This window comes from Pleurodeles waltl, chromosome 7, assembly GCF_031143425.1.
Source record: "Pleurodeles waltl isolate 20211129_DDA chromosome 7, aPleWal1.hap1.20221129, whole genome shotgun sequence".
Taxonomy (NCBI): domain Eukaryota; kingdom Metazoa; phylum Chordata; class Amphibia; order Caudata; family Salamandridae; genus Pleurodeles; species Pleurodeles waltl.
Genome location: NC_090446.1, coordinates 476,247,723 through 476,273,580, shown reverse-complemented (window position 1 = coordinate 476,273,580; position 25,858 = coordinate 476,247,723). Strand labels below are relative to the sequence as shown.

The 25,858-nt window shown below is 43.7% G+C and overlaps 1 protein-coding gene across 8 annotated transcripts in view; it reads left to right on the top strand.

Annotated features, from left to right (window-relative positions):
- Positions 1-25,858, top strand: part of TAOK2 (TAO kinase 2) — an 873,025-nt gene that overhangs the window by 409,406 nt on the left and 437,761 nt on the right. For all 8 annotated transcript variants that reach the window (XM_069244102.1, XM_069244103.1, XM_069244098.1 and 5 more), the window contains 3 exons: positions 21,791-21,884; positions 22,079-22,160; positions 22,688-22,855. In XM_069244102.1, the coding sequence (XP_069100203.1) occupies positions 21,791-21,884; positions 22,079-22,160; positions 22,688-22,855 (344 nt within the window). The remainder of the gene's footprint in view (positions 1-21,790; positions 21,885-22,078; positions 22,161-22,687; positions 22,856-25,858) is intronic.

Below are 25,858 nucleotides of genomic sequence, written 5' to 3'. Positions count from 1 at the left end.
CTTTTCAGACACAAATCACACACAAGATATTGTTAGTAAAGACAGACAATATGACACACAATATATTATCTGCAAAAACATGGGGGCACACATCTCAATTGTCCCTTTTAGCACAATTTAGAAATGGGCAATTCACAATCAGATTCAATTACTGGCAGAGTATATTCCAGGGATACACAATCAACTAGCGGACCTCTTAAGCAGGACACAGCAACAAATACATGAATGGACGGTTCACCCACAGGTAATTCAACAATACTTCCATATGTGAGGACATAGACCTTTTTGCCACAAGAGAAAAAGCAAAATGCCAAAATATCGCATCCAGGTACCCACACCCTCAATCCAATGGGAATGCTCTATGGATCAATTGGCCAGGGATATTTGCTTATGCTTTTCCACTCTCCTGCTAATTCCATTTCTGATCAAAAAGATGAAACAGACGTCGCTCACAATGATACTTATAGCTCCCACGTGGGCCCGTCAACACTGGTACACAGCACAATTGGATCTGTCTGTAGTACCACATCACATACTACCAAACAGACCTGATCTGTTGATTCAAAACAGAGGTTAAATCAGACATCCAGATCCCTGCATACTCAATCTGGTGATTTGGCTCCTGCAGTCATCGAGTTTGGCTACTTACAAATTCCATTAGAATGTATGAATATTCTAAAGGAAGCACGCAAACCCACAACTAGACAGTGTTATGCAGCTAAATGGAAGCGTTTTGTCTACTGTCAGCCTAAAAACATTAACCCACTTAAAGCTTCAATACAGGATATTGTTTGCTTACAAAAAGCAAACCTCACATACTCCTCTATTAGAATACATTTAACAGCAATAGCTGCTTACCTCCAAAACAGACAATATAAATCCCTGTTTAGGATTCCTGTTCTAAAGGCTTTTATGGAGGGTCTTAAAAGGGTTATTCCACCTGGAACTCCACCAGCCCCTGTGTGGAATCTTAACATTGTACTCACAAGACTTATGGGGGCCACCATTTGAACGCAGGCATTCTTGCCCTCTTCAGATTTTATCATAGTAGGTTGCTTTTTTGGTAACAATCACTTCTTTATGGAGAGTTAGTGACATTCAAGCGTGAACTTTAGAGGAACCTTTCTTTAAAATTCACAAAAACAAAATAGTAATTAGGACCATCCCAAAATTCCTACCAAAGGTGGTTTCACCTTTTCATATGTCAGTCAGTGGAATTGGCAGTCTTCTTTCCACAGTCAAATTCAGTTGCTGAAAGAGCTTTCATGTACTGTATAGACAGAACAAAAGATTTCAGAAAATCCATGCAACTCTTTGTGACATTTTAACAACTTAACAAAGGTAATCACATTTCAAAAAATGGATTAGCACAATGGATAGTCAAATGTACACAAACTTGCTATCTTAAAGCTAAAGGATTGTTATCAGTAACTCCTAAAGCTCATTCAACTAGGAAGAAAGGATCTTCAATGGCATTCTTAGGCAATATACCAATGGCCGACGTATGTAAAGCAGCCACATGGTCTACACCACACATTTACTAAACGCTACTGTGTGGATGTATTATCCCGCCAACAAGCATATGTTGGACAGGCAGTGCTAAGAACACTATTTCAAACTACTACAATTCCTACAGGTTAGCTACCGCTTATTTTCAGGAGAGGACTGCTTTACAATCTATGTAAAGCATGTGTATGTACAGCTACACATTGCATCGAACGGAAAATATTACTTGCCCAGTAGTCATCTGGTTGTGGCATGTAGTGCTGTAGATTTAAAACACCCTCCCTCCTCCCCAGAAGCCTGTGGCTGTTGTAGTATTATATATTGTAAATATTTTACTTCACCCTCCTGCGGGAAAACAACTAACAAAGGACTCAATGCTCATGCGCACTATCACTGAGAGGAGGAGTCACTCAATCTTGTGAGTCAAAAACCTTCTTTGAAGAAAAACAACTTGTAACACTCCAAGCCCAACGCTAGATGGCTGACTTTCGCAAAGCATGTGACTCTACAGCACTCCATGCCACCCATGAACAGATGTCTACTGGGTAAGTAAAATATTCGATATCTCAGTGAATTCGTGCCTTTTCTAGATTTGAAACAAGTGGGTGGCTAAAGATGTTCAGGATTCTCGATTTGCACCAGATTTATCACAAACTTCATAAAGGGAACTACTGTGCTTTATATATTTATTTAATTAATTATATATATATATATATATATATATATATATATATATATATATGTTTGATGGCATGTGTAGCTGCAGATACACATCCTATGCATGGGTCCTGCCATCTAGTATTGGGCTCAGAGTGGTACAAGTTGTTTTTCTTCGAAGAAGTGTTTTCGAGTCACGGGATCGAGTAACTCCTCGTCTTCAGCTCCATTGCGCATGGGCATCGACTCCATCTTAGATTGTTTTCTTTCTGCCATAGGGTTCGGCCGTGTTTCTTTTCGCTCCGGTAGTTCTAGTCAGAAAAGTGCTACAAACTCTCTAATACGTCGCTATTGTTTCGGTTGCGTACCATCTGTCATTGACACTTCGGTACGGCGGATCCAGCTCCTTACTTGCCCTTTGGGGCACCCGCGCCCAACTCTGGCCTCGTTGGCCGACCAAAGCCTCGTCGAAGCCTCATGGACCGGACCCTGTTTCGTTTCTGCCCTGGGTGCCACACCAAGTTCCCTTATACGTAACAACATCTTGTCTTTAACCTGTGTCTGTCTCCAGACCACCAAGAGGATACATGTGAGGCCTGCAGATCCTTCCGCTCGAAGAAGACTACGAGACTGAAGAGCGTGATGGTTGGAAATGACGTTGAGAAGCACCGAATGTCTCGACGTAGAAGAAGAGATTATGCACACTGCAGTCTCCGTTCAGGGGTTCGACTCCGAGCAAGAATCCGACAATGACAGACCAATCACGGCAGGACAGCACATGAGTACGCCTACCCCTGTCCCATCCAAGCCCAAACACAAGACCTCGGGGAGGCCACTGCCAGAAGACCATGGCTCCACCCCTAAAAAGACTTCCGGTGACCAAGCAACAACTTCGGCACTGAGAAAGGCCACGCCACCGAAGCCTTCAGACTCGAGCCGAAGCACAGGCTCCGAAATAGGCAAACACCGACCCATCGAGTCGAAGCCTCGAAAATCCCTCTCAGAGCCGAGGCCAAAATCTACTCCAGGCCTTTCGATCCTGAGGAAATCAGCTTTGGAGCCGAAAAGACCCATATACACAGAGGAGCATGGACTTTCCAAACAACTGAATGAAAGCCATAGATTTTCTATGGAACTTACGTGAATGGAAGAATTTGATGAAAGGCAGGACAGAATTCAGATTCATAAAGACACTGGCAAGATCTTAACTGCACCTCCTCTAAAAACAAAGAGGAAGCTGGCCTTTCAAGGACAATTGGACACTGATCAGCCACCAGCTAATGTGCCAAAACCCAAACAATAATCTCCACCTCCTCAGTTCTCACCTCATCAGTCTCCTCTTCATTCTCCTCACCTGACTATCTCTCCACATACTACCCACACTGCACAGTCTCCAGTACACTCTGCAGATTCGCACCAAGATAATGTCCTTCCAAGGGACCTTTACGATCCCATTTCTGGTAACAGTCTAGACTGATATCCTGCAAAACCATCACCCCTGGAGGATAGCACCTCATACACTCAGGTTCTAGCCATGGCAGCGTCATACCATAACGTAGCCATGCACACAGAACCTCTTGAGGATGATTTTCTCTTTAATACGTTGTCCTCCACTCACACTATGTACCAGTCTCTACCCATGCTTCCTGGCATATTAAAACATGCACATCAGATTTTTCAGGAATCAGTTATGGCAAGAGTCATCACTTCTAGGGTAGAAAAGAAGTATAAGCCGCCTCCTTCTGACCCAGCTTTCATTACCCAGCAGCTACCTCCAGATTCCGTAGTTGTCAGCGCAGCAAGGAAAAGGGCTAACTCCCAGTCGTCTGGTGATGCACCGCCACTATATAAAGAAAGCAGGAAATTCGATGCTGCTGATAAAGTAGCATCACAAGTGGCTAATCAATGGAGAATAGCCAACTCCCAAGCACTACTGGCTAGGTACGATAGGGCCCACTGGGCTGAGATGAAAGATATCATCCAGCATCTCCCCAAGGATCAACAAAAAAGAGCCCAGCAAATAGTCGAGAAAGGGCATTCTATTACAAATAATCAAATTAGGTCAGCTCTAGACTCAGCAGAAACAGCAGCAAGAACAGTCAATACTGCAGTCACCATTAGAAGACACGCATGGCTTCCGTCGTCAGGGTTTAAACCAAAAATCCAGCAGGCTGTCATTAACATGACATTTAATGAAAAACAGCTTTTTGGCACTCAGGTTGATACAGCCATTGAAAAAATGAAAAAGGACTTGACACTGCTAAAGCCATGGGTACTCTTTATTCAACACAGTACAGAGGCTCATTTCGAAAGCCTCAATACAGGGGGGGTTTTAGAGCCCAAACATCTGAGGCATCTACCTCACAAACAAAACCGTCTTACCAGCCTCAGTACCAATAAAGATGTGGGTTTCGAGGAACCTACAGGGGCCAATTCCCCAGAGGTAGGGGAAAATATCAGCCATCAAAGCAAACCTCACACACAAAGCAGTGACTTGCTCCACATCTTCCCTCACCACACTTCCCTTGTGGGAGGAAGACTGCAAAAGTTCCACACACAATGGTTACCCATCACAACAGACAATTGGGTCTTATCCATTATCCAACATGGTTACTGCATAGAATTAGCACAAATTCCTCCAGGTATACCTCCAAAACCACACAAACTCTCCTCCCAACAAATTTCAATGTTGCACACAGAGGTACAGTCACTATTACTCAAACAAGCCATAGAGCTTGTACCACATTATCAAATAGGAACAGGGGTTTGCTCCCTGTATTTCCTCATTCCCAAAAAAGACGGAACATTGAGACCAATACTAGATCTCAGAACCCTCAATCTTTACATCCTATCAGAACACTTTCACATGGTAACACTACAGGGTGTAGTCCCACTGTTACAACAAGATTTTATGGCAACACTGGATCTCAAAGATGCGTATTTTCACATACCCATCCATCCAGCGCACAGGAAATATCTCAGGTTTGTAATACAAGGAAAACATTACCAGTTCAAAGTGTTACCTTTTGGGATAACAACAGCTCCCAGAGTATTTACAAAATGCCTTGCCGTAGTCTCAGCCTGCATAAGAAGGCAACACATCCATGTCTTCCCATATCTCGACGACTGGCTAATAAAATCCAACAGCCAGACACAGTGTCAACACCATACACGTTATGTAATACAGACCCTACACACAATAGGGTTCTCAGTAAACTAGCAAAAAATGCACTTACAACCAGCGCAAGTTCAACAGTATTTAGGAGCCACATTAAATACCCAAACAGCACTTGCAAGCCCAAGTCCACAAAGGGTATAATCGTTCCTCAATATATTACCACAAATTCAGCCAAACCAACAGTACACAGTCAAGTTTGTCATGAAACTGTTGGGCATGATGGCATCATGCATTGCCATTGTCCCGAATGCAAGACTAAACATGCAGCCCTTACAACAGTGCCTTGCAAAACAATGGTCACAGGCACATGGTCAACTTCAAGATCTAGTGTTGATAGACAGCCAAACACACATCTCGCTTCAGTGGTGGAATTCCACAAATTTAAACAAAGGGTGGCCATTTCAAGACCCTGTGCCTCAAGCCATACTTAAAACAGATGCATCAATGATTGGATGGGGAGCACACCTCAACAATCACAACATTCAGGGACAATGGGACAACAAACAACTTCACATAATCCACTTAGAATTGCTAGCTGTATTTCTAGCACTTAAAGCCTTTCAACCTCTTTTCCTTCACAAACACATTCTCATCAGAATAGACAACATGACTACAATGTACTGCCTAAACAAACAAGGAGGGACCCACTCATCACAACTATGCCTTCTAGCACAAAAGATTTGGCATTGGGCAATACACAACATTCACCCTGTAGCACAATACATTCTAGCGATACACAATCAATTAGCAGATGTTCTCAGCGGGGATCATCAACAAACACGAGTGGGAAATTCACCGCCAAGTACTTCACAAATATTTTCACCAATGGGGAACACTAGACATAGATCTATTCGCCACCAGCGAAAACGCAAAATGCCAAAACTTCGCATCCAGGTTCCCACACCCTATATCCAAGGGCAATGCTCTATGGATCAACTGGTCAGGGATATTTGCTTACGCTTTCCCCCCCCTTCCCCTCTCATTCCATTTCTGGTCAACAAACTGCGTCAAAACAAACTCATACTTATAGCGCCAACGTGGGCACGTCAACCATGGTACACGACATTGTTAGACCTATCACTAGTACCACACATCAAACTGCCAAACAAACCGGATCTGTTGACACAAAACAAACCACTAATCAGGCATCCAAATCCAGCAATACTCAGTCTAGCAATTTGGCTCCTGAAGTCTTGGAGTTTGGATACCTACATCTTCCACCAGAATGTATGGAAGTAATTAAACAAGCAAGAAAACCCACTACCAGGCAGTGCTATGCAAACAAATGGAAAAGGTTTGTCTCTTACTGTCAATCCAAACAAATGACACCTCTTTCCACATCAATACAAGACATTGTAGGTTATTTACTTCATCTACAAAAAGCAAATTTAGCTTTTTCATCCATTAAAATAAATCTCACATCTATTTCAGCGTATTTACAAAATATGTCTCTATTTAGAGTCCCTGTTATCAGAGTCTTCATGGAAGGGCTAAAACGTATCATACCACCAAGAACACCTCCTGTGCCTTCATGGAATCGCAATATTGTACTCACACAGCTCATGGGTCCACCATTTGAACCCATGCATTTGTGTCAGATTCAATATCTAACATGGAAAGTAGTATTCCTTGTTGCAATCACTTCATTATGAAGAGTTAGTGAAATACAAGCATTCACTATTGAGCAACCCTTTATACAAATACACAAACATAAAGTAGTACTTCGCACAAACCCAAAATTCCTGCCTAAACTTATCTCACCGTTTCATATCAATCAAACAGTGGAACTTCCGGTCTTCTTCCCACAGCCAGACTCAGAAGCAGAAAGAGCGCTGCATACATTAGACATTAAAAGAGTTTTAATGTATTACATTGACAGAACAAAATCATTTAGGAAAACTAAACAGTTATTTGTGGCATTTCAAAAACCACATACTTGAAATCCAATCTCAAAACAAGGACTAGCTAGATGGGTAGTAAAATGCATCCAAACGTGTTACCTAAAAGCCAAAAGACAGCTATTAGTAACACCAAAAGCACATTACACCAGGAAAAAAGGTGCAACAATGGCCTTTTTAGGAAATATACCAATGACATGTCATGTAAAGCAGCCACTTGGTCAACACCCCATACATTTACCAAGCATTACTATGTAGATGTGTTAGCAGCACAACAAGCCACAGTTGGACAGGCTGTACTGAGAACACTATTTCAAACAACTTCAACAGCTTTGTAGTCTATGCATAGCATTTGTATCTGCAGCTACACATGCCATCGAACAGAAAATGTTACTTACCCAGTGTACATCTGTTCGTGGCATGTTGCGCTGCAGATTCACATGCGCCCACCCGCCTCCCCGGGAGCCTGTAGCCTTATAAGTTACAACAAACATTTGTACATATGTATACATAAATTTAAATTCCATTTGTATGGACATCTCTTTTCTTTAAACTCTATCACTTCTACCTTACCCTCTGCGGGAAAACAATCTAAGATGGAGTCGATGCCCATGCGCAATGGAGCAAAAGAGGAGGAGTCACTCGATCACGTGACTCAAACACTTCTTTTAAGAAAAACAACTTGTAACACTCTGAGCCCAACACTAGATTGCAGAACCTAGGCATAGCATGTGAATCTGCAGCGGAACATGCCACAAACAGATGTACACTGGGTAAGTGAAATTGTCCATATATATATGTTCGATGGCATGTGTAGCTGCAGATACACATGCTGTGCATATCCCACCATCTAGTGTTGGGCTCGGAGTGTTACAAGTTGTTTTTCTTCGAAGAAGTCTTTTCGAGTCACGAGATCGAGGGACTCCTCCCATTTCGGCTCCATTGCGCATGGGCGTCGACTCCATCATTGATTGTTTTCTTTCCGCCATCGGGTTCGGACGTGGGTTTCTCTTCGCTCCGTGTTTCGGTTCGGAAAGTTAGTTAAATCTCGGAATAATTCGACGGTATTGTATGCGTTCGGTATCTGGTTAGTTAACGCAGATCGACACCGAATCAAGAAGAGCTCCGGTAGCCCTTCGGGGCTTCTATCCCCTGGCGGGGCCTGGTTGGCCCGACCGCGTGCGTCTTCAAGGCTAATGGAACGGACCCCATTCCGCTTCTGCCCTGAATGCCATAACAAGTATCCTTACACGGATCAACATCTGGTCTGTAATTTGTGTTTGTCCCCCGAACACAGAGGATACCTGCGAGGCCTGTCGGGCGTTTTGGTTGAAGAAAACGCTACGGGACCGAAGAGCACGAAGGCTTCAAATGGCATTGGTGCCGTCAGGACACCATGACGTCGAGGAAGAGGAGACTTTCTCCATCGCTGACTCGGACGAGCCCGAAACAGAGCAGACGCCGAAAACCGTGAGTAAACCAGCCCCGGCCAAAACTCACGCCAAAATCATGAAGGCCAAGGGGATGCCACCGCCGGCAGGCCATGGCTTAACCCGTAAAATCGGTGACCATCCATCGGCACCGAAAAAGGGCGCACACACACGTGTCAGTCATCCGACTCTGGTCGAGATCCCGGCACAGAGCATACTCGACGCAGAGAACCTGGCTCCGACCAGAATCGAGACACAGAGATATCAGCTCCGAGATAAGTCGGCACCGAGAGATCGGCACACCGAAACCGAAAGAAGTGGCTTCGGAGCCAAAAAAGACTGTAGAAAAAGTTTTGATACCTAGCTTCGGAGCCGAAAACAAGCTCCTACTCCGAAGAACAAGGCCTTTCAGAACAACTACAAGGCCACAAATTTGGACAAGAGCTAGAAGCAGCAGAGCCAGATTATACACAAAGAAGGCTCCATATTCAAAAGGAAACAGGAAAAATAATAACTCTCCCTCCTATAACGATGAAAAGGAAACTTGCTTTCCAAGACAAAGAAAAACAACCACAAGCAAAAGTGGCAAAAGCAGTAACTCCACCTCACTCTTCGCCACAACCATCACCACACCACTCACCGCAACTGTCACCAATTGCAACCCCCCCTATGATGCAATCACCAACGCACACAGGGATCAGCCAGGATGATGATGCATGGGATCTACATGATGCGCCAGTATCAGATAATAGTCCAGACTGCTACCCAGCAAGACCATCACCACCTGAAGACAGTACTGCCTACACACAAGTGGTGTCCAGGGCAGCGGCTTTTCACAATGTGGCACTGCACGCAGAACCCATTGAGGATGACTTTTTATTTAACACTTTGTCGTCGACACACAGCCAGTACCAAAGTCTCCCAATGTTACCAGGGATATTGAAACACGCGAAACAAGTATTTCAAGAACCCGTCAAAGGCAGAGCCATCACACCTAGGGTGGAGAAAAAGTACAAGCCTCCCCCTACAGACCCTGTGTACATCACACAACAACTGACACCTGACTCAGTAGTAGTAGGCGCAGCACGTAAAAGGGCAAATTCACACACCTCTGGAGATGCACCACCACCCGACAAAGAAAGTCGAAAGTTTGATGCGGCGGGGAAAAGAGTTGCAGCACAGGCTGCCAATCAATGGCGCATTGCGGATTCCCAGGCCTTGTTGTCAAGATATGACAGAGCTCATTGGGATGAAATGCAGCACTTTATAGACCATCTGCCCAAGGAGTTCCAAAAGCGTGCACAACAAGTGGTGGAAGAGGGCCAAAGTATCTCGAACAACCAGATACGATCGGCAATGGATGCAGCGGACACAGCTGCAAGAACTGTGAATACAGCGGTCACTATTCGGAGACACGCATGGCTACGCACCTCCGGGTTTAAGCCCGAGATCCAACAGGCTGTGCTTAATTTGCCTTTTAATGGACAGTAGTTGTTTGGGCCAGAGGTGGACACAGCTATAGAGAAGCTTAAAAAGGACACTGATACGGCCAAGGCCATGGGTGCGCTCTACTCCCCACAAAGCAGAGGCACATTTAGGAAGACACAATTTAGAGGGGGGTTTCGGGCCCACAGCACAGAACCCTCAACCTCACAAACCAGACCCACATACCAGGGCCAGTATCAAAGAGGAGGCTTTCAGGGACAATACAGAGGTGGACAGTTCCCTAAAACTAGAGGAAAGTTCCAAAGACCCCTCAAACTAAACAGTGACTTCAGTGTCACAAATCCCCAACACGGAACACCAGTGGGGGGAAGACTCACAGATTTTTACCAAAACTGGGAGGAAATAACAACAGACTCTTGGGTACTAGCCATTATCCAACATGGTTATTGCATAGAATTCCTACAATTACCACCAAATGTTCCTCCAAGAACACACAACATGTCCAAACAACACTTGGATCTATTTCAACTAGAAGTCCAAGCGTTGTTGCAAAAAGACGCAATAGAACTAGTACCCAACCATCAGAAAGGAACAGGTGTTTATTCCCTGTATTTTCTAATACCCAAAAAGGCCAAGACTCTGAGACCCATCTTAGATCTCGGAACACTAAATCTTTACATTAAATCAGATCACTTTCACATGGTAACACTTCAAGACGTAATCCCATTGCTCAAACAAGACTACATGTCAACATTAGACCTCAAGGATGCTTACTTCCATATACCTATACATCCTTCCCACAGGAAATACTTAAGGTTTGTAATCCAAGGGGTACATTAACAATTCAAAGTGTTACTATTCGGGATAACAACAGCACCAAGGATATTTACAAAATGCCTTGCAGTAGTAGCTGCACATATCAGAAGACAGCACATACACGAATTCCCGTATCTAGACGATTGGTTAATCAAAACCAGCACTCAGAAACAGTGTCTTCAACACACAAAATACGTCATAGAAACCCTTCACAAACTAGGGTTCTCACTAAACTACCAAAAATCACACTTACAGCCGTGTCAAATACAACAATACTTAGGAGCAACAATCAACACAAAAAAAGGGATTGCCACTCCAAGTCCACAAAGGGTACAAGCATTCCAAAACGTAATACAAAGCATGCACCCAAACCAAAAGTATCAGGTAAAATTAGTGATGAAACTACTAGGTATGATGTCCTCATGCATAGCCATTGTCCCAAACGCAAGATTACACATGCGGCCCTTACAACAGTGCCTAGCAACACAATGGACACAAGCACAGGGTCAACTTCAAGATCTAGTGTTGATAGACCGCCAAACACACACCTCGCTTCAATGGTGGAATCCTGTAAATTTAAACCAAGGGCGGCCTTTCCAAGACCCAGTGCCTCAATACGTAATCACAACAGATGCTTCCATGGTAGGGTGGGGAGCACACCTCAACCAACACAGCATCCAGGGACAATAGGACACTCAGCAGAAACAACTTCATATAAATCAGCTAGAACTACTATCAGTGTTTCTAGCGTTGAAAGCATTTCAACCACTAATAGCTCACAAACACATTCTTGTCAAAACAGACAACATGACAACAATGTATTACTTAAACAAACAGGGAGGGACACACTCATCTCAACTGTGTCTCTTAGCACAGAAGATTTGGCATTGGGCGATTCACAATCACATTCGCCTAATAGCGCAATACATCCCAGGAATTCAAAACCAGTTGGCAGACAATCTCATTCGAAATCACCAACAAACCCACGAATGGGAAATTCATCCCCAGATACTACAGACCTACTTCCAAAACTGGGGAACACCGCAAATAGACCTATTCGCAACAAAAGAAAACGCAAAATGCCAAAACTTCGCATCCAGGTACACACAGCCTCACTCCAAGGGCAATGCGTTATGGATGAGTTGGTCAGGGATATTTGTTTACGCTTTTCCCCCTCTCCCACTCCTTCCTTATCTAGTAAACAAATTGAGTCAAAACAAACTCAAGCTAATACTAATAGCACCAACTTGGGCACGACAACCTTGGTACACAACACTACTAGACCTGTCAGTAGTGCCTCATATCAAACTACCAAACAAACCAGACCTGTTAACTCAACACAAACAACAGATCAGACACCCGAATCCAGCATCGCTCAATCTAGCAATCTGGCTCCTGAAGTCTTAGAATTCGGACATCTAGACCTTTCACAAGAATGTATGGAGGTCATCAAACAGGCTCGAAAACCTACTACAAGACATTGCTACGCAAATAAATGGAAACAATTTGTTTATTACTGTCATAATAATCAAATTCAACCATTAGACGCGTCCGTGAAAAACACTGTAAGCTACTTACTACACTTACAAAAGTCTAAGTTAGCTTTTTCATCCATTAAAATACATCTCATAGCAATTTCTGCCTATCTGCAAATCACACATTCAACTTCACTAATTTAAATCCCAGTCATAAAAGCATTTATGGAGGGGCTAAAAAGGATCATTCCACCAAGAACACCGCCAGCTCCTTCGTGGAACCTCACTATTGTATTAACACGACTCATGGGTCTGCCATTCGAACCCATACACTCGTGTGAAATGCAAAAAACCTGGAAAGTAGCCTTCCTAATAGCTATCACATCTCTCAGAAGAGTAAGTGAAATACAAGCTTTTACCGTACAGGAACCCTTTATACAAATACACAAGCATAAAGTGGTTTTACGCACAAATCCAAATTGTTTGCCAAAAGTTATATCACTGTTCCACTTAAATCAAATAGTGGAACTCCCAGTGTTTTTTCCAGAACCAGACTCTGTAGCTGAAAGAGCATTACATACACTAGACATAAAAAAAGCACTAATGTATTACATTGATAAAACCAAACAATTTCGCAAAACAAAACAATTGTTGGTAGCTTTCCAAAAACCTCATGCAGGAAATCCTATATCCAAACAAGGCATTGCTAGATGGATAGTTAAGTGTATTCAAACCTGTTATGTTAAAGCAAAAGGAGAACTGCCTATTACACCAAAGGCACACTCCACTAGAAAGAAAGGCGCCACCATGGCCTTTCTAGGGAATATACCAATGACAGAAATCTGTAAGGCAGCCACATGGTCTACGCCTCATACATTCACTAAACATTACTGTGTGGATGTGTTAACAACACAACAAGCCACAGTAGGACAGGCAGTACTACGAACATTATTTCAAACAACTTCAACTCCTACAGGCTAAACCACCGCTTTTGTGGAGATAACTGCTCACTAGTCTATGCACAGCATGTGTATATGCAGCTACACATGCCATCGAACGGAAAATGTCACTTACCCAGTGTACATCTGTTCGTGGCATGAGATGCTGCAGATTCACATGAGCCCTCCCACCTCCCGGGAGCCTTTAGCCGTTTTTAGTTGATAAGAATAAACTTGTAATTTTGTAAAAATATCACTTTTAATCACACTATGTACATACATACTTACTCCATTGCATGGGCACTATTACTATATACACAATTCCTACCTCACCCTCTGCGGGCAAAACAATCTAAGATGGAGTCGACGCCCATGCGCAGTGGAGCCAAAATGGGAGGAGTCCCTCGATCTCGTGACTCAAAAAGACTTCTTAAAAGAAAAACAACTTGTAACACTCCGAGCCCAACACTAGATGGCGGGATATATATATATATATATATATATATATTACTGTTTAATTGGAAGTTCCTACATATTTTTGGAAACGAGGATAGTTACCAGGAAAGAGATGTCTGTCTGCTACAATCGCCTTCTCCAAGTGCATGGCACTAGAAGCAGTGTATGTGTGAAACAAATGTCTAAGCACACTTAGATGATAGGCTGATAAGTCTTTATATCTAAAGACTGAATTAGAATTTTGTAACATCATGTTCGATGGCATATGTTGCTGCAGATACACATGTTTCGCACGGTCCGCTGCCTGGTGTTGGGCTCGGAGTATTACAAGTTGTTTTTCTTCGAAGAAGTCTTTTTTGGTCACGGGACCGAAGGACTCCTCCCTCTTCGGCTCCTTTGCGCATGGGCGTCGACTCCATCTTAGATTGTTTTTTTCCGCTGTCGGGTTCGGACGTATTCCTTTTCGCTCCGTGTTTCGGTTCGGAAAGTTAGTCAGAATCTCGGAAGAAAGCGTCGGTATTGTTCCGTTCGGTATCGGGATAGTTAGGTACATCGACACCGATCATCGGAAGACTTTGGGGTAGCTTCGATTCCCCCATCGGGGCCTGGTCGGCCCGACCGCGTGCGACATCGAAGCCGATGGAACGGACCCCGTTTCGTTTCTGCCCAAAATGTCACAGTAAGTATCCTTATACAGATCAGCACTTGGTCTGTAACTTGTGCTTGTCCCCCGAGCACAAGGAGGATACCTGTGAGGCCTGTCGAGCCTTCCGGTCCAGAAAAACACTCCGGGACCGAAGAGCCAGGCGTCTACAAATGGCGTCCACGCCAACAAAACAACGTTTCGGCGACGAAGAGGAAACATTCTCGGTTCCGGAATCAGAATCCGGAGACTCCGACGTCGAACAACAGCAACAAACAGTGAGTAAGACGTCGAAAATTAAAACCATCGAGAACACAAAAGCCCAGGGGACGCCACTGCCAACAGGCCATGGCTCGACCCATAAAACCGGCGACCCGTCGAAGGCGCCGAAAAAGGGCACGCCCATAGCGAAGACACCCGACTCCGGTCGAGGGACCGCCATGGAGCAACCTCGGAGCCGAGATAGCGGCTCCGAGAGGCAAAAACAAGATGCCGGCACCGAAAAACATCGGCACCGAGACACACTGCCGAAATCCACAAAAATTCTGTCGGTGCCGAAGCCGAAAAAAGATTCTCTCTCGGCGCCGAAAAGTTCCACACCTTCATCCTACACAGAGGAACAAGGAATAAGTGGCCAGATGCACAGATTTGGACAAGAGCTCCAAAGTGTAGAATCAGACTACACACAAAAGAGACTGTACATCCAGCAAGACACAGGGAAGATATCAACCCTTCCCCCAATAATGAGGAAAAGAAGGATCGGACTTCTTAAGGATGACGCACAACCACAAGCCAAAGTGGTTAAAAAAGTCACGCCTCCGCCCTCTCCACCACAACAGGCATCGCCGGCACAAACACCGCCACAAATGCACTCACCAGCGCAAACTACCATAAGTCAAAATGATCAGGATCAAGACGCTTGGGACCTATATGACACCCCAGTGCCGGACAATGATCCCGATTCATACCCCACAAAGCCGTCACCGCCAGAGGACAGTACCTCATACTCGCAACTGGTGGCTAGGGCTGCAGAATTCCACAATGTCCAACTGCATTCCGATCCTATAGAGGATGATTTTTTATTTAACACCCTCTCGGCTACACATAGCCAATATCAATGTCTCCCAATGCTACCAGGGATGTTACGGCACGCAAAACAAATTTTTGAAGAGCCCGTAAAATCAAGAGCCATCACCCCAAGGGTGGATAAGAAATACAAACCACCACCCACAGACCCAGTGTTTATTACTTCGCAGTTACCACCTGACTCCGTAGTAGTAGGGGCAGCTCGCAAGAGAGCAAATTCCCATACATCTGGCGACGCCCCACCTCCGGACAAAGAAAGCAGAAAATTTGATGCGGCAGGAAAAAGAGTAGCATCACAGGCAGCCAACCAGTGGCGCATAGCAAATTCTCAAGCGCTGCTGGCCAGATATGACCACGCAGACTGGGATGAGATGCAACTTCTCGTAGACCATCTTCCCCAGGAATACCAAAAAAGGGCGCAGCAAATAGTTGAAGAGGGACAAACAATCTCAAACAATCAAATCCGCTCTTCACTGGACGCAGCCGATACTGCAGCGAGAACAGTCAACACTGCTGTCACCATAAGGAGACACGCTTGGCTCCGCACTTCAGGCTTCAAACCTGAAATCCAGCAGGCTGTCCTTAATATGCCCTTCAACGAGAAACAACTTTTTGGCCCTGAAGTGGACACAGCCATTGAAAAACTTAAAAAGGACACAGACACGGCCAAAGCCATGGGCGCACTCTACTCCCCGCAGAGCAGAGGCTCTTTTAGAAACTCCATTTAGAGGGGGGTTTCGTGGCCAACCCACAGACACCACCAGCCAACAAACAAGAACCACACCATATCAGGGTTCATTCCAAAGGGGAGGTTTCAGGGGATATAGAGGGGGTCAATTCCCAAGGAGTAGGGGAAGATTCCAGACTCCAAAAACACCTCCACCTAAACAGTGACTTTCAAGTCACACAACCCCTTCACTCAACACCAGTGGGGGGAAGACTAAGCCAATTCTACCAATCTTGGCAGCAGATTACAACAGACAATTGGGTATTAGCAATAATCCAACATGGCTATTGCATAGAATTCCACAAATTCCCACCAAACATCCCTCCAAAAACACGCAAAATGTCACCACAACATTTAGAACTTTTAGGACTAGAAGTTCAAGCACTACTGCAAAAGGATGCAATAGAGTTAGTACCAGTACAACAAAAAAACACAGGAGTTTACTCCCTGTACTTTCTAATTCCAAAAAAAGACAAAACATTAAGACCAATATTAGATCTCAGGACACTAAATACCTACATCATATCGGACCACTTTCACATGGTCACACTACAAGACATCATTCCACTGCTCAAACAGCAAGATTACATGACCACATTAGACCTAAAAGATGCGTACTTTCATATACCGATACACCCTTCTCACAGAAAGTACCTAAGGTTCGTATTCAAAGGAATACATTACCAATTCAAAGTGTTGCCATTCGGAATAACAACTGCACCAAGAGTGTTCACAAAATGTCTAGCAGTAGTAGCAGCACATATCAGGAGACAACAGATACATGTGTTTCCTTACCTGGACGATTGGCTAATCAAGACCAACACAGTAAAAAAGTGCACAAACGACACCACATATGTCATACAAACCCTTCACAAACTGGGTTTCTCCATCAACTATACAAAATCACACCTCGAACCGTGTCAGACACAACAATATCTAGGAGCAACCATCAACACATCAAAGGGAATTGCCACTCCAAGTCCACAAAGATTGCAAGCATTCACAAGGTAATAAGTGCTATGTTTCCAAACCAAAAGATACAAGCAAAATTTGTGCTAAAACTTCTAGGCATGATGTCATCATGCATAGCCATTGTCCCAAACGCAAGACTACACATGCGACCCTTACAACAGTGCCTAGCATCACAATGGTCACAGGCACAGGATCAACTTCAAGATCTGGTGTTGGTAGACCGCCAAACATACCTCTCACTTCTATGGTGGAACAGCAACAATTTAAACAAAGGGCGGACATTTCAGGACCCAGTGCCTCAATACGTTATAACAACAGATGCTTCCATGACAGGGTGGGGAGCACACCTCAATCACCACAGCATTCAAGGACAATGGGATGTACACCAAACAAAATTTCATATCCATTACCTAGAACTGTTAGCAGTATTTCTAGCGTTAAAAGCCTTTCAACCCATAATAACACACAAATACATTCTTGTCAAAACAGACAACATGACAACAATGTATTATTTAAACAAACAAGGAGGAACACACTCAACACAATTGTGCCTCCTAACACAAAAAATATGGCAGTGGGCGATTCACAACAACATTCGCCTAATAGCACAATTTATTCCAGGGATCCAAAACCAACTAGCAGACAACCTTTCGCGAGACCAGCAACAAGTCCACGAATGGGAAATTCACCCCCAAGTTCTGAACAAGTACTTTCAAATTTGAGGAACACCACAGATAGATTTGTTCGCAACAAAAGAAAACGCAAAATGCCAAAACTTCGCATCCAGGTACCCACACCGCGAATCACAAGGCAATGCTCTATGGATGAGTTGGTCAGGGATATTTGCATACGCTTTTCCCCCTCTCCCTCTCCTTCCATATCTAGTAAACAAGTTGAGTCAAAACCAACTCAAACTCATACTGATAGCACCCACATGGGCAAGACAACCTTGGTATACAACTCTACTAGACCTTTCACTAGTACCGCATGTCAAACTACCCAACAGACCAGATCTGTTAACACAACACAAACAACAGATCAGGCATCCAAACCCAGCATCATTGAATCTGGCAATTTGGCTCCTGAAATCCTAGAATTCGGACACTTAGACCTCACACAAGAATGCATGGAGGTCATAAAACAAGCTAGAAAAGCTTCCACTAGACACTGCTATGCATCTAAGTGGAAACGATTTGTTTGCTACTGCCATACCAATCAAATCCAACCATTGCATGCCTCTACAAAGGACATAGTGGGATACTTCCTACATTTGCAAAAAGCGAATCTCGCTTTTTCATCTATAAAAATACACCTCGCAGCAATATCTGCTTACCTACAAACTACTCATTCATCGTCTCTATTTAGAATACCAGTTATTAAAGCATTCATGGAAGGGCTAAAAAGAATTATACCACCAAGAACACCACCAGTTCCTTCATGGAACCTTAACATCGTCTTAACAAGACTCATGGGTCCACCTTTCGAACCCATGCATTCCTGTGAAATGCAATATCTAACCTGGAAAGTCGCATTTCTCATTGCAATCACATCCCTCAGAAGAGTAAGTGAAATACAGGCATTTACCATACAAGAACCATTTATTCAAATACACAAAAATAAAATAGTTCTAAGAACAAATCCAAAATTTCTACCAAAAGTGATCTCACCATTCCATTTAAATCAAACAGTAGAATTGCCAGTGTTCTTCCCACAACCAGATTCTGTGGCTGAAAGGGCACTACATACATTAGACATCAAAAGAGCACTAATGTACTACATTGACAGAACAAAGCTAATCAGGAAAACAAAACAACTGTTCGTAGCTTTTCAAAAACCACACATAGGAAATCCAATCTCTAAACAAGGCATTGCTAGATGGATAGTCAGATGTATTCAAACATGCTATCTTAAAGCCAAAAGAGAATTGCCTATTACACCAAAGGCACACTCAACCAGAAAGAAAGGTGCTACAATGGCCTTTCTAGGAAACATTCCTATGAGCGAAATATGTAAGGCTGCAACCTAGTCTACGCCTCATACATTTACTAAACACTACTGTGTAGACGTACTAAATGCACAACAAGCTACAGTGGGCCAAGCTGTACTAAGAACATTATTCCAAACTACTTCAACTCCTACAGGCTAAACCACCGCTTTTAGGGGAGGTAACTGCTTTATAGTCTATGCGAAACATGTGTATCTGCAGCAACATATGCCATCGAACTGAAAATGTCACTTACCCAGTGTACATCTGTTCGTGGCATTAGTCGCTGCAGATTCACATGTGCCCTCCCGCCTCCCCGGGAAGCCTGTAGCCGTTTAGAAGTAGATCTTAAATCTTAAACATTTGTACATTTGTAAATAATTATTATAAACTTTTTATGTACATACGTATTCAATCCATTGCATGGGCACTATTTATAGCAAACAACTCCATCCTCACCCTCTGCGGGGAAAACAATCTAAGATGGAGTCGACGCCCATGCGCAATGGAGCCGAAGAGGGAGGAGTCCTTCGGTCCCGTGACCAAAAAAGACTTCTTCGAAGAAAAACAACTTGTAATACTCCGAGCCCAACACCAGGCAGCGGACTGTGCGAAACATGTGAATCTGCAGCGACTAATGCCACGAACAGATGTACACTGGGTAAGTGACATTTTCATCACTCCTCTTTGGTTTCTAGGATTTTGGATAAACATCACTGGGTCAGCAAGTTTCAAATTTCGGTGTCCCAGGTGTGCCGTTTGAGATAAATGTATTTCCTTGTTCCATACTTTATAAATGCCAAGCACAGTCTGACATGTCTTGTCAGATTATTCATATATTTCAAAAGTGTGCTTCAAAAATATTAACTGCCTTCTTTGAAAAATAGTCTGGATATGCACACAATAACTCGAGTGTTTGCTGTTAAAACACAAGCAGTTAACTGTGATAGTACTTCACTGTCCCTATGTTGTGTTATTATCACATTTGTGTAGCGCTTACTACCTCCGATAACCTGCTGAAGTGCTTTATCTAGATTAGCATGCTCCTCTGGCAGCCAAGGTTAATGTTGTTGAGCAGACGTTTTCGTTTGGGTTCACATCTATGCCACAGTAAGCTTTCTCCCAGTTGGGCCCATGTGTCATTGCCTCGTCTCAAATTGCTTTATGATCATTTTTAGTTTGGGGATAGTGTTGGCAAATATTTTCTTGTGTTCCAGTAGTGGGGTGTCTGAAAATGTAGCTTTCCTTGACTCCACATTTGGAAGGCATTAATTTCGTGGTGCACACCGGAGCAAGTGTGACACGGATATTTTGGCTATTGACTACATATGATTTGAGTGGTTTTGCTAAAACACATGTCTAAATATTGTCTGCTGGTGCTTCTGAGAAGTCACTTAGACATCTGCAAGTGGCTGCTTCTACCGCCCCTTAAAATGTCACTCCACCGCCACATGCATTTATGTGCTCTCCTTATATTGTCCACGCAGGTGAAAGCACTTGGGTGCTCCCCTCCCCCTTTTCACCTGCGGAAGGAGGGAAAGCTATGTGCAGCAGCTCTAAGCATAGAAAAAGAAGCTCCAGATGCAGATTACTCATTTTGAGACAAAAAATCATTTGATTTGCTGCAGCTGTACTCCTAAATACCCATACATTGCTCCAGGCAGCATCCTAGTCATCTTTTAAATTTTGAATAGTTCCACTGTAGGATCCGATAGACCTCATAATAAGAAGAGGATGTGCAATACAGCATAGCACTGAAGGATGGTTGTGCACGTAGGTCAGGTGCAACCCTTGTGGAAGTGGCATGCAACTGCTGGACATTGTCCTTATCTGGGATGGGTTACGATTGTGTGCTGTGTGTCTGTGGGAGATGCTGTTCCAGCTGCAGAAGAGAATAGAGAATGTTGAGTGTGGCTCTGCCTTCTATGTTGGATTTGTTGTGTATCTGTGCTGAATATCTGTCTTTGAACTCCATGAGGCCACGATTAAACTAATTCCCTGCCTCTGCTGAGGAAAGGAAACCTGAGCGGTGGGTTAAGCAATACTGCCTGTTGCCAAACTGGTGATGCATTATTATAAAGTGGTTTTCCCATGTACCATCATTGTCTTGTTTTTTGGATAAGAGCATTATTTTTTGACCTGACTCCTAAAATCGTTCATCTTATTACAAATCCTGCATGAGTACTATTACGATTAAGGTGATCCTTCTTAAATCTTATGAATAGGTGGCTGTTCGGTTAATGGAGGATTTTCATTTTTCTTTATATATAAATAAGAAACATACTCTTACCTTGACAGAGTTGCAAAAAAACAAAAAGCTGTGCAGTAGGATTTTGACACTATCGACTTCTGTCCTTTCTTTTGCTTCTCCCTTGAATATTTGTACTAAATAAACACATTAATAATGATCCCATCATCTGAATCCAGTGTCTGGCATTTATAGGTCCATAGACGTTCTTGTTTTGACTTTTGTTTTCTTGCGCCTGACTTGGGATAAAGGGAAAGGTCTGCTGAGAGGAAAAAGGCATGTGTTTTGGATGAATTTCATGCTGATCCTTATTTCTCCTCTTTACTGCAGCGGAGCGGAAGCCACCTCTTTTCAACATGAATGCAATGAGTGCCTTATACCATATAGCCCAAAACGAGTCCCCTGTACTGCAGTCCAACCACTGGTGAGTTTAGCGGCATAATTTTTAGTGTGGCAGTGGGGCTGAAGCTCATGCACACACTACTAGTACGAATCATTCCAGCACTGGAGCATCATGGGGAATTACTCTACTTGAATTCTCACACAGCGCTACTAGAGCACCTCGGTGTGTACTTTAGAACTCAAAGATCTCACAGCATTTTGTCATCTCTGTGATAGGTCTGAATATTTCCGAAACTTTGTGGATTCCTGTCTTCAGAAAATTCCTCAAGATAGACCCACTTCTGACGTTTTGTCAAAGGTAATGACTGGTTGGTGTATCTGCTTAGCTCCACATGTTTACCCAGCTTCACTTTCCTTATATTGTAATCAATCTCCTGTCAGCCTTAAACCTCCTTTTCATTCGATAGTTGATTGATACCTTTCCCTTTTCCTCTGCCTTCTTCTCTGCCAGCTTTCCATCCATATTCCTCCTTGGCCAGCTCTCTTTACTAACCTTTATTTCCTTACATTGTTTTTTTCTCTCCTCCTTTTTCAGTACACTCTACCTTCATGTTTTTCTATTTACTTGTTCTTCCCTTCTGGTCTTTGTTCTGAATCTCCCTTCTCTCCATTCTTTGTTTGCCTTTTCCCTTATCTTACATTTATTCTACTCTCTCTTTCACCACCTCTTGTTTTTTCCTTCTTTTATCCTGATCCCTCCTCCCTTCACTACTTTTCTTCAGAATAATGACAGCATGAAGCTGACTTGTTTCTTGCTTCCTTGTGCACTTTCTTTACACGTCTCTTTATATGTTATGACTGGTGTCGCTTTCCTTTCCTTTGCAGCACCGTTTTCTGATGCGTGAACGTCCGCAGACTGTGATCATGGACTTAATTCAGCGCACCAAGGATGCTGTTCGAGAGCTTGACAACTTGCAGTACCGGAAGATGAAAAAGATCCTCTTCCAGGAGGCCCAGAATGGGCCCAATGCTGAGGCACCAGAAGAAGAAGAGGTGAGACAGTGGAAATATAAAGAGGGGCCAGAAAGTGAGCATGCTATGTGACATCGTGCCAATGAAATGAGGATGAGGTAGTTCAGTTGGCTCTTTCGGGGTAGTGCATTGGAAACTAACAAAGTATTTAGTACCAGTGGAGATGGCGGAATGGGTCCATCTTTGAAGCACTAGAGCAGTAGAGGGGAACTGAAACCTTGAGGGCCTGTGAGTTGGTTTAGCAGGGCACAGTTATGATAAATACTTGTAGCTTACAATGAGGACCTGACCTAAAATACTGAAGCTTCTTGCAGCTACTTCTAAAGCAGACTCCTCACTTTGTGCATCTTCCATGGTAGCAGTCTGGATCCAGAAATTCTAACATTAGCTCCTGTTCACAGACACACACGCCTTCAAACTCCTTTGCAAGTATATCCTACCTCTGGGCATGCTAATAAAGGCGCAACATCTATGCACAGATATAGTTGCTCTTTTTCTGCAACTGAGTTTGCGAATCCAGAGCTCCACCCCTACCAATTTTAATTTTAAAGCCAATTGTTAAATTATTACATTTTGTAAATGTGAAGGGTTGTTGCCACTGTAGACAACTGGTTTCAAGCTATGCTGCATGTTTAGGAGACAGATGTTGGTGATTTACCCTCATGTTCTCTTCTTATGGACAAAGCATGACTCGAAGTTGTGGGATAAGTGTTTTTTTGGATGAACCCAAAGGGCATCTTGGACAGAGGCAACTTATACGTTGCATAACAAAAAAAGCAAGATTGGTTTCAATGGAGATCCCCAATGTGTGGTCTGTCTAATGTGAAGTTCAAGAATAAGTCGAGGAATAAGCTTGATCAAAGCTCCTCGTGGTCCAGGCCTTTCAAGATTCAGTGGGTAATGATACAATCGGCAGTCACAACACCTAACTCCGTCCTCAGTGTCAAACTCTAATCCTATGCTGAAATTGAAGCTGCTACAACCTGGGATCCCTGGGCTGTTGCTGCCCCGCAGTTTCAGCTATAAAGCCATACTGCAGATACTATAGTTCATCCCAACCACATCTGATGTACTTAATGCCCTCATGGAGCCGTCACAGCATCCAGTAGCCCTTCAGCTAGCATAACCTCCTTTAGTCCCAATTAATGCTAGACATATTCATCCTGTTTTACCAACCACATCGGCTATGCCTCCAGCCTTAGGCCATAGTCCCTGCTACTTAGTCCACTGTCTGCACCTGCTGTGATGTCCACTTCTGAGCCTTTGTTGCCTTTCAGCAATGCCCTGTCGGGCCGTGTCCTGGCACATTGATAAAAAAAAATCATTTCCAGCAGTAAGTTGCTTCATTGCAAGACAGGTCAGTGCCAGACAATTCAAAATTTCTGATTCAGCCTCTTGTCCTTCTAGGACAGGCCTCCACATGTGAAGTAAACTCACATTCTTTACCTGCTTCTCCACCTAAGTCAAAAGGAATCAATTATAGGACAGGAAAGGCTTTTTTGCCAGCTTATCTTTATTTGCACGTCATCTGGGGTAACTGTACATGAGGTATTGCCTGCCTTGCTAGAGAACATGCACTATGCCTTCGAGCTTACTGTACATGATGGCGAGGTTGTTGCAAAATATGTTGTACATTTTCTTCTGGACACTATGAAATTGGTTGCTCATTCTGTGGGCACTAGCATCTTTCTTGTAGAGCATGACTGAATGCAGTCCACTGGATTCCAAGGGAACATCAAGGCTTCTCTAAAAGACATGCTCTTTGAGTCTAGGCTGTTCGGCAAGAAGGCTGATGCAGCCTTGTAGAAATTTGAAGATAGCGGAGCTACACCAGCTGACTTGTGTTTTTAACCCTGAATACCAGTAACATCAGTGTAAAGGGAAGTTCTGAGGCTACTTGAGGGGGTCTTGTGTGTCCCCAACAGCAGTCTTCTCAGCTTGTACTAAACCCACTTAGATTTCCTTTGTGGTGGCAGAGGTAAAGGAGGTTCTAAGGATGAGACCACTAAAAGCTGCAGCAGTCCTCCTTGCCTGTTTTGCCAAGCACCTCTACAAACTCTTTTAGCTTGCAATTGAGACCAGTAGGCAGAAGAATACAAGACTGCCTGCCTTACTGGCATTCCATCATATCAGACAAATGACTTCTTCACATTATTCAAGTTGGGCACATCTTTGCAGGTTGAGAATACGCACATTGATTGCCTTCTTAAAGCAGGTTTGGCAAAGCTAATCCAGTACCTCCTAGAGACATCTGTTTTATTACTGTCCACACTGGTGTTTTCGATGAGCTAACCCAAATCCTTTCTCCAGCCAGTGCAGAGGATTGCATTTATAGGTGCCATCGGTACACAGTTGCCTTGGCGCCATCCTTCCCCGCAATGTTTCTGGAACTTTCAACTTGTGATCTGCCGTTTTGAGCAAGCACGTCTATTCTGTCCTTGATTTATCTAAGGCTGCTTCAGCTCTTGAAATTGTGCATCTTGATGGTGCCTCACACCTGCTGGCATGTGTTGGGCCCTTGAGTGGAATCTACTCTTGCAGTGGGCACAGCACAGGTGGATGTCTTTCAGACAGAATCCACCTCTGACGGAGTGGCTGAGGACTTTCTATGGTGTATATCTGATAAGCAGTAAACTGTTTTCTTTGCCCATCTAATAGCTTATTTTTATGACATATATGTCATTGCAGGCCTGGGGAGGCCACCTAGACCACTTGGAGATCAGAACTGTCTGGGCTCTAGTGGAGCAATGCCACCACACAAGTCTTCTAGAGTTACGAGCCATCCAGCAGACCCTAAAGGCCTTTCTTCTTTCCATAAAAGGGCAGGCAGATTAAGCTGCTGATAAACAACAGGAGTGCCATTTGGTAATGCAACAAGTAGGCAGTGTTGTCTTGTGCCCTCTGTCTGGGCATTCTGAGTCTGACACTAGCTAACTATTCATGTGATTTCCCTGACAGTGAATCACCTAACTCGTTCCCTCAACATAAAGGCAGTGAATTCAGCAGATGTCATCTTGCCGATCA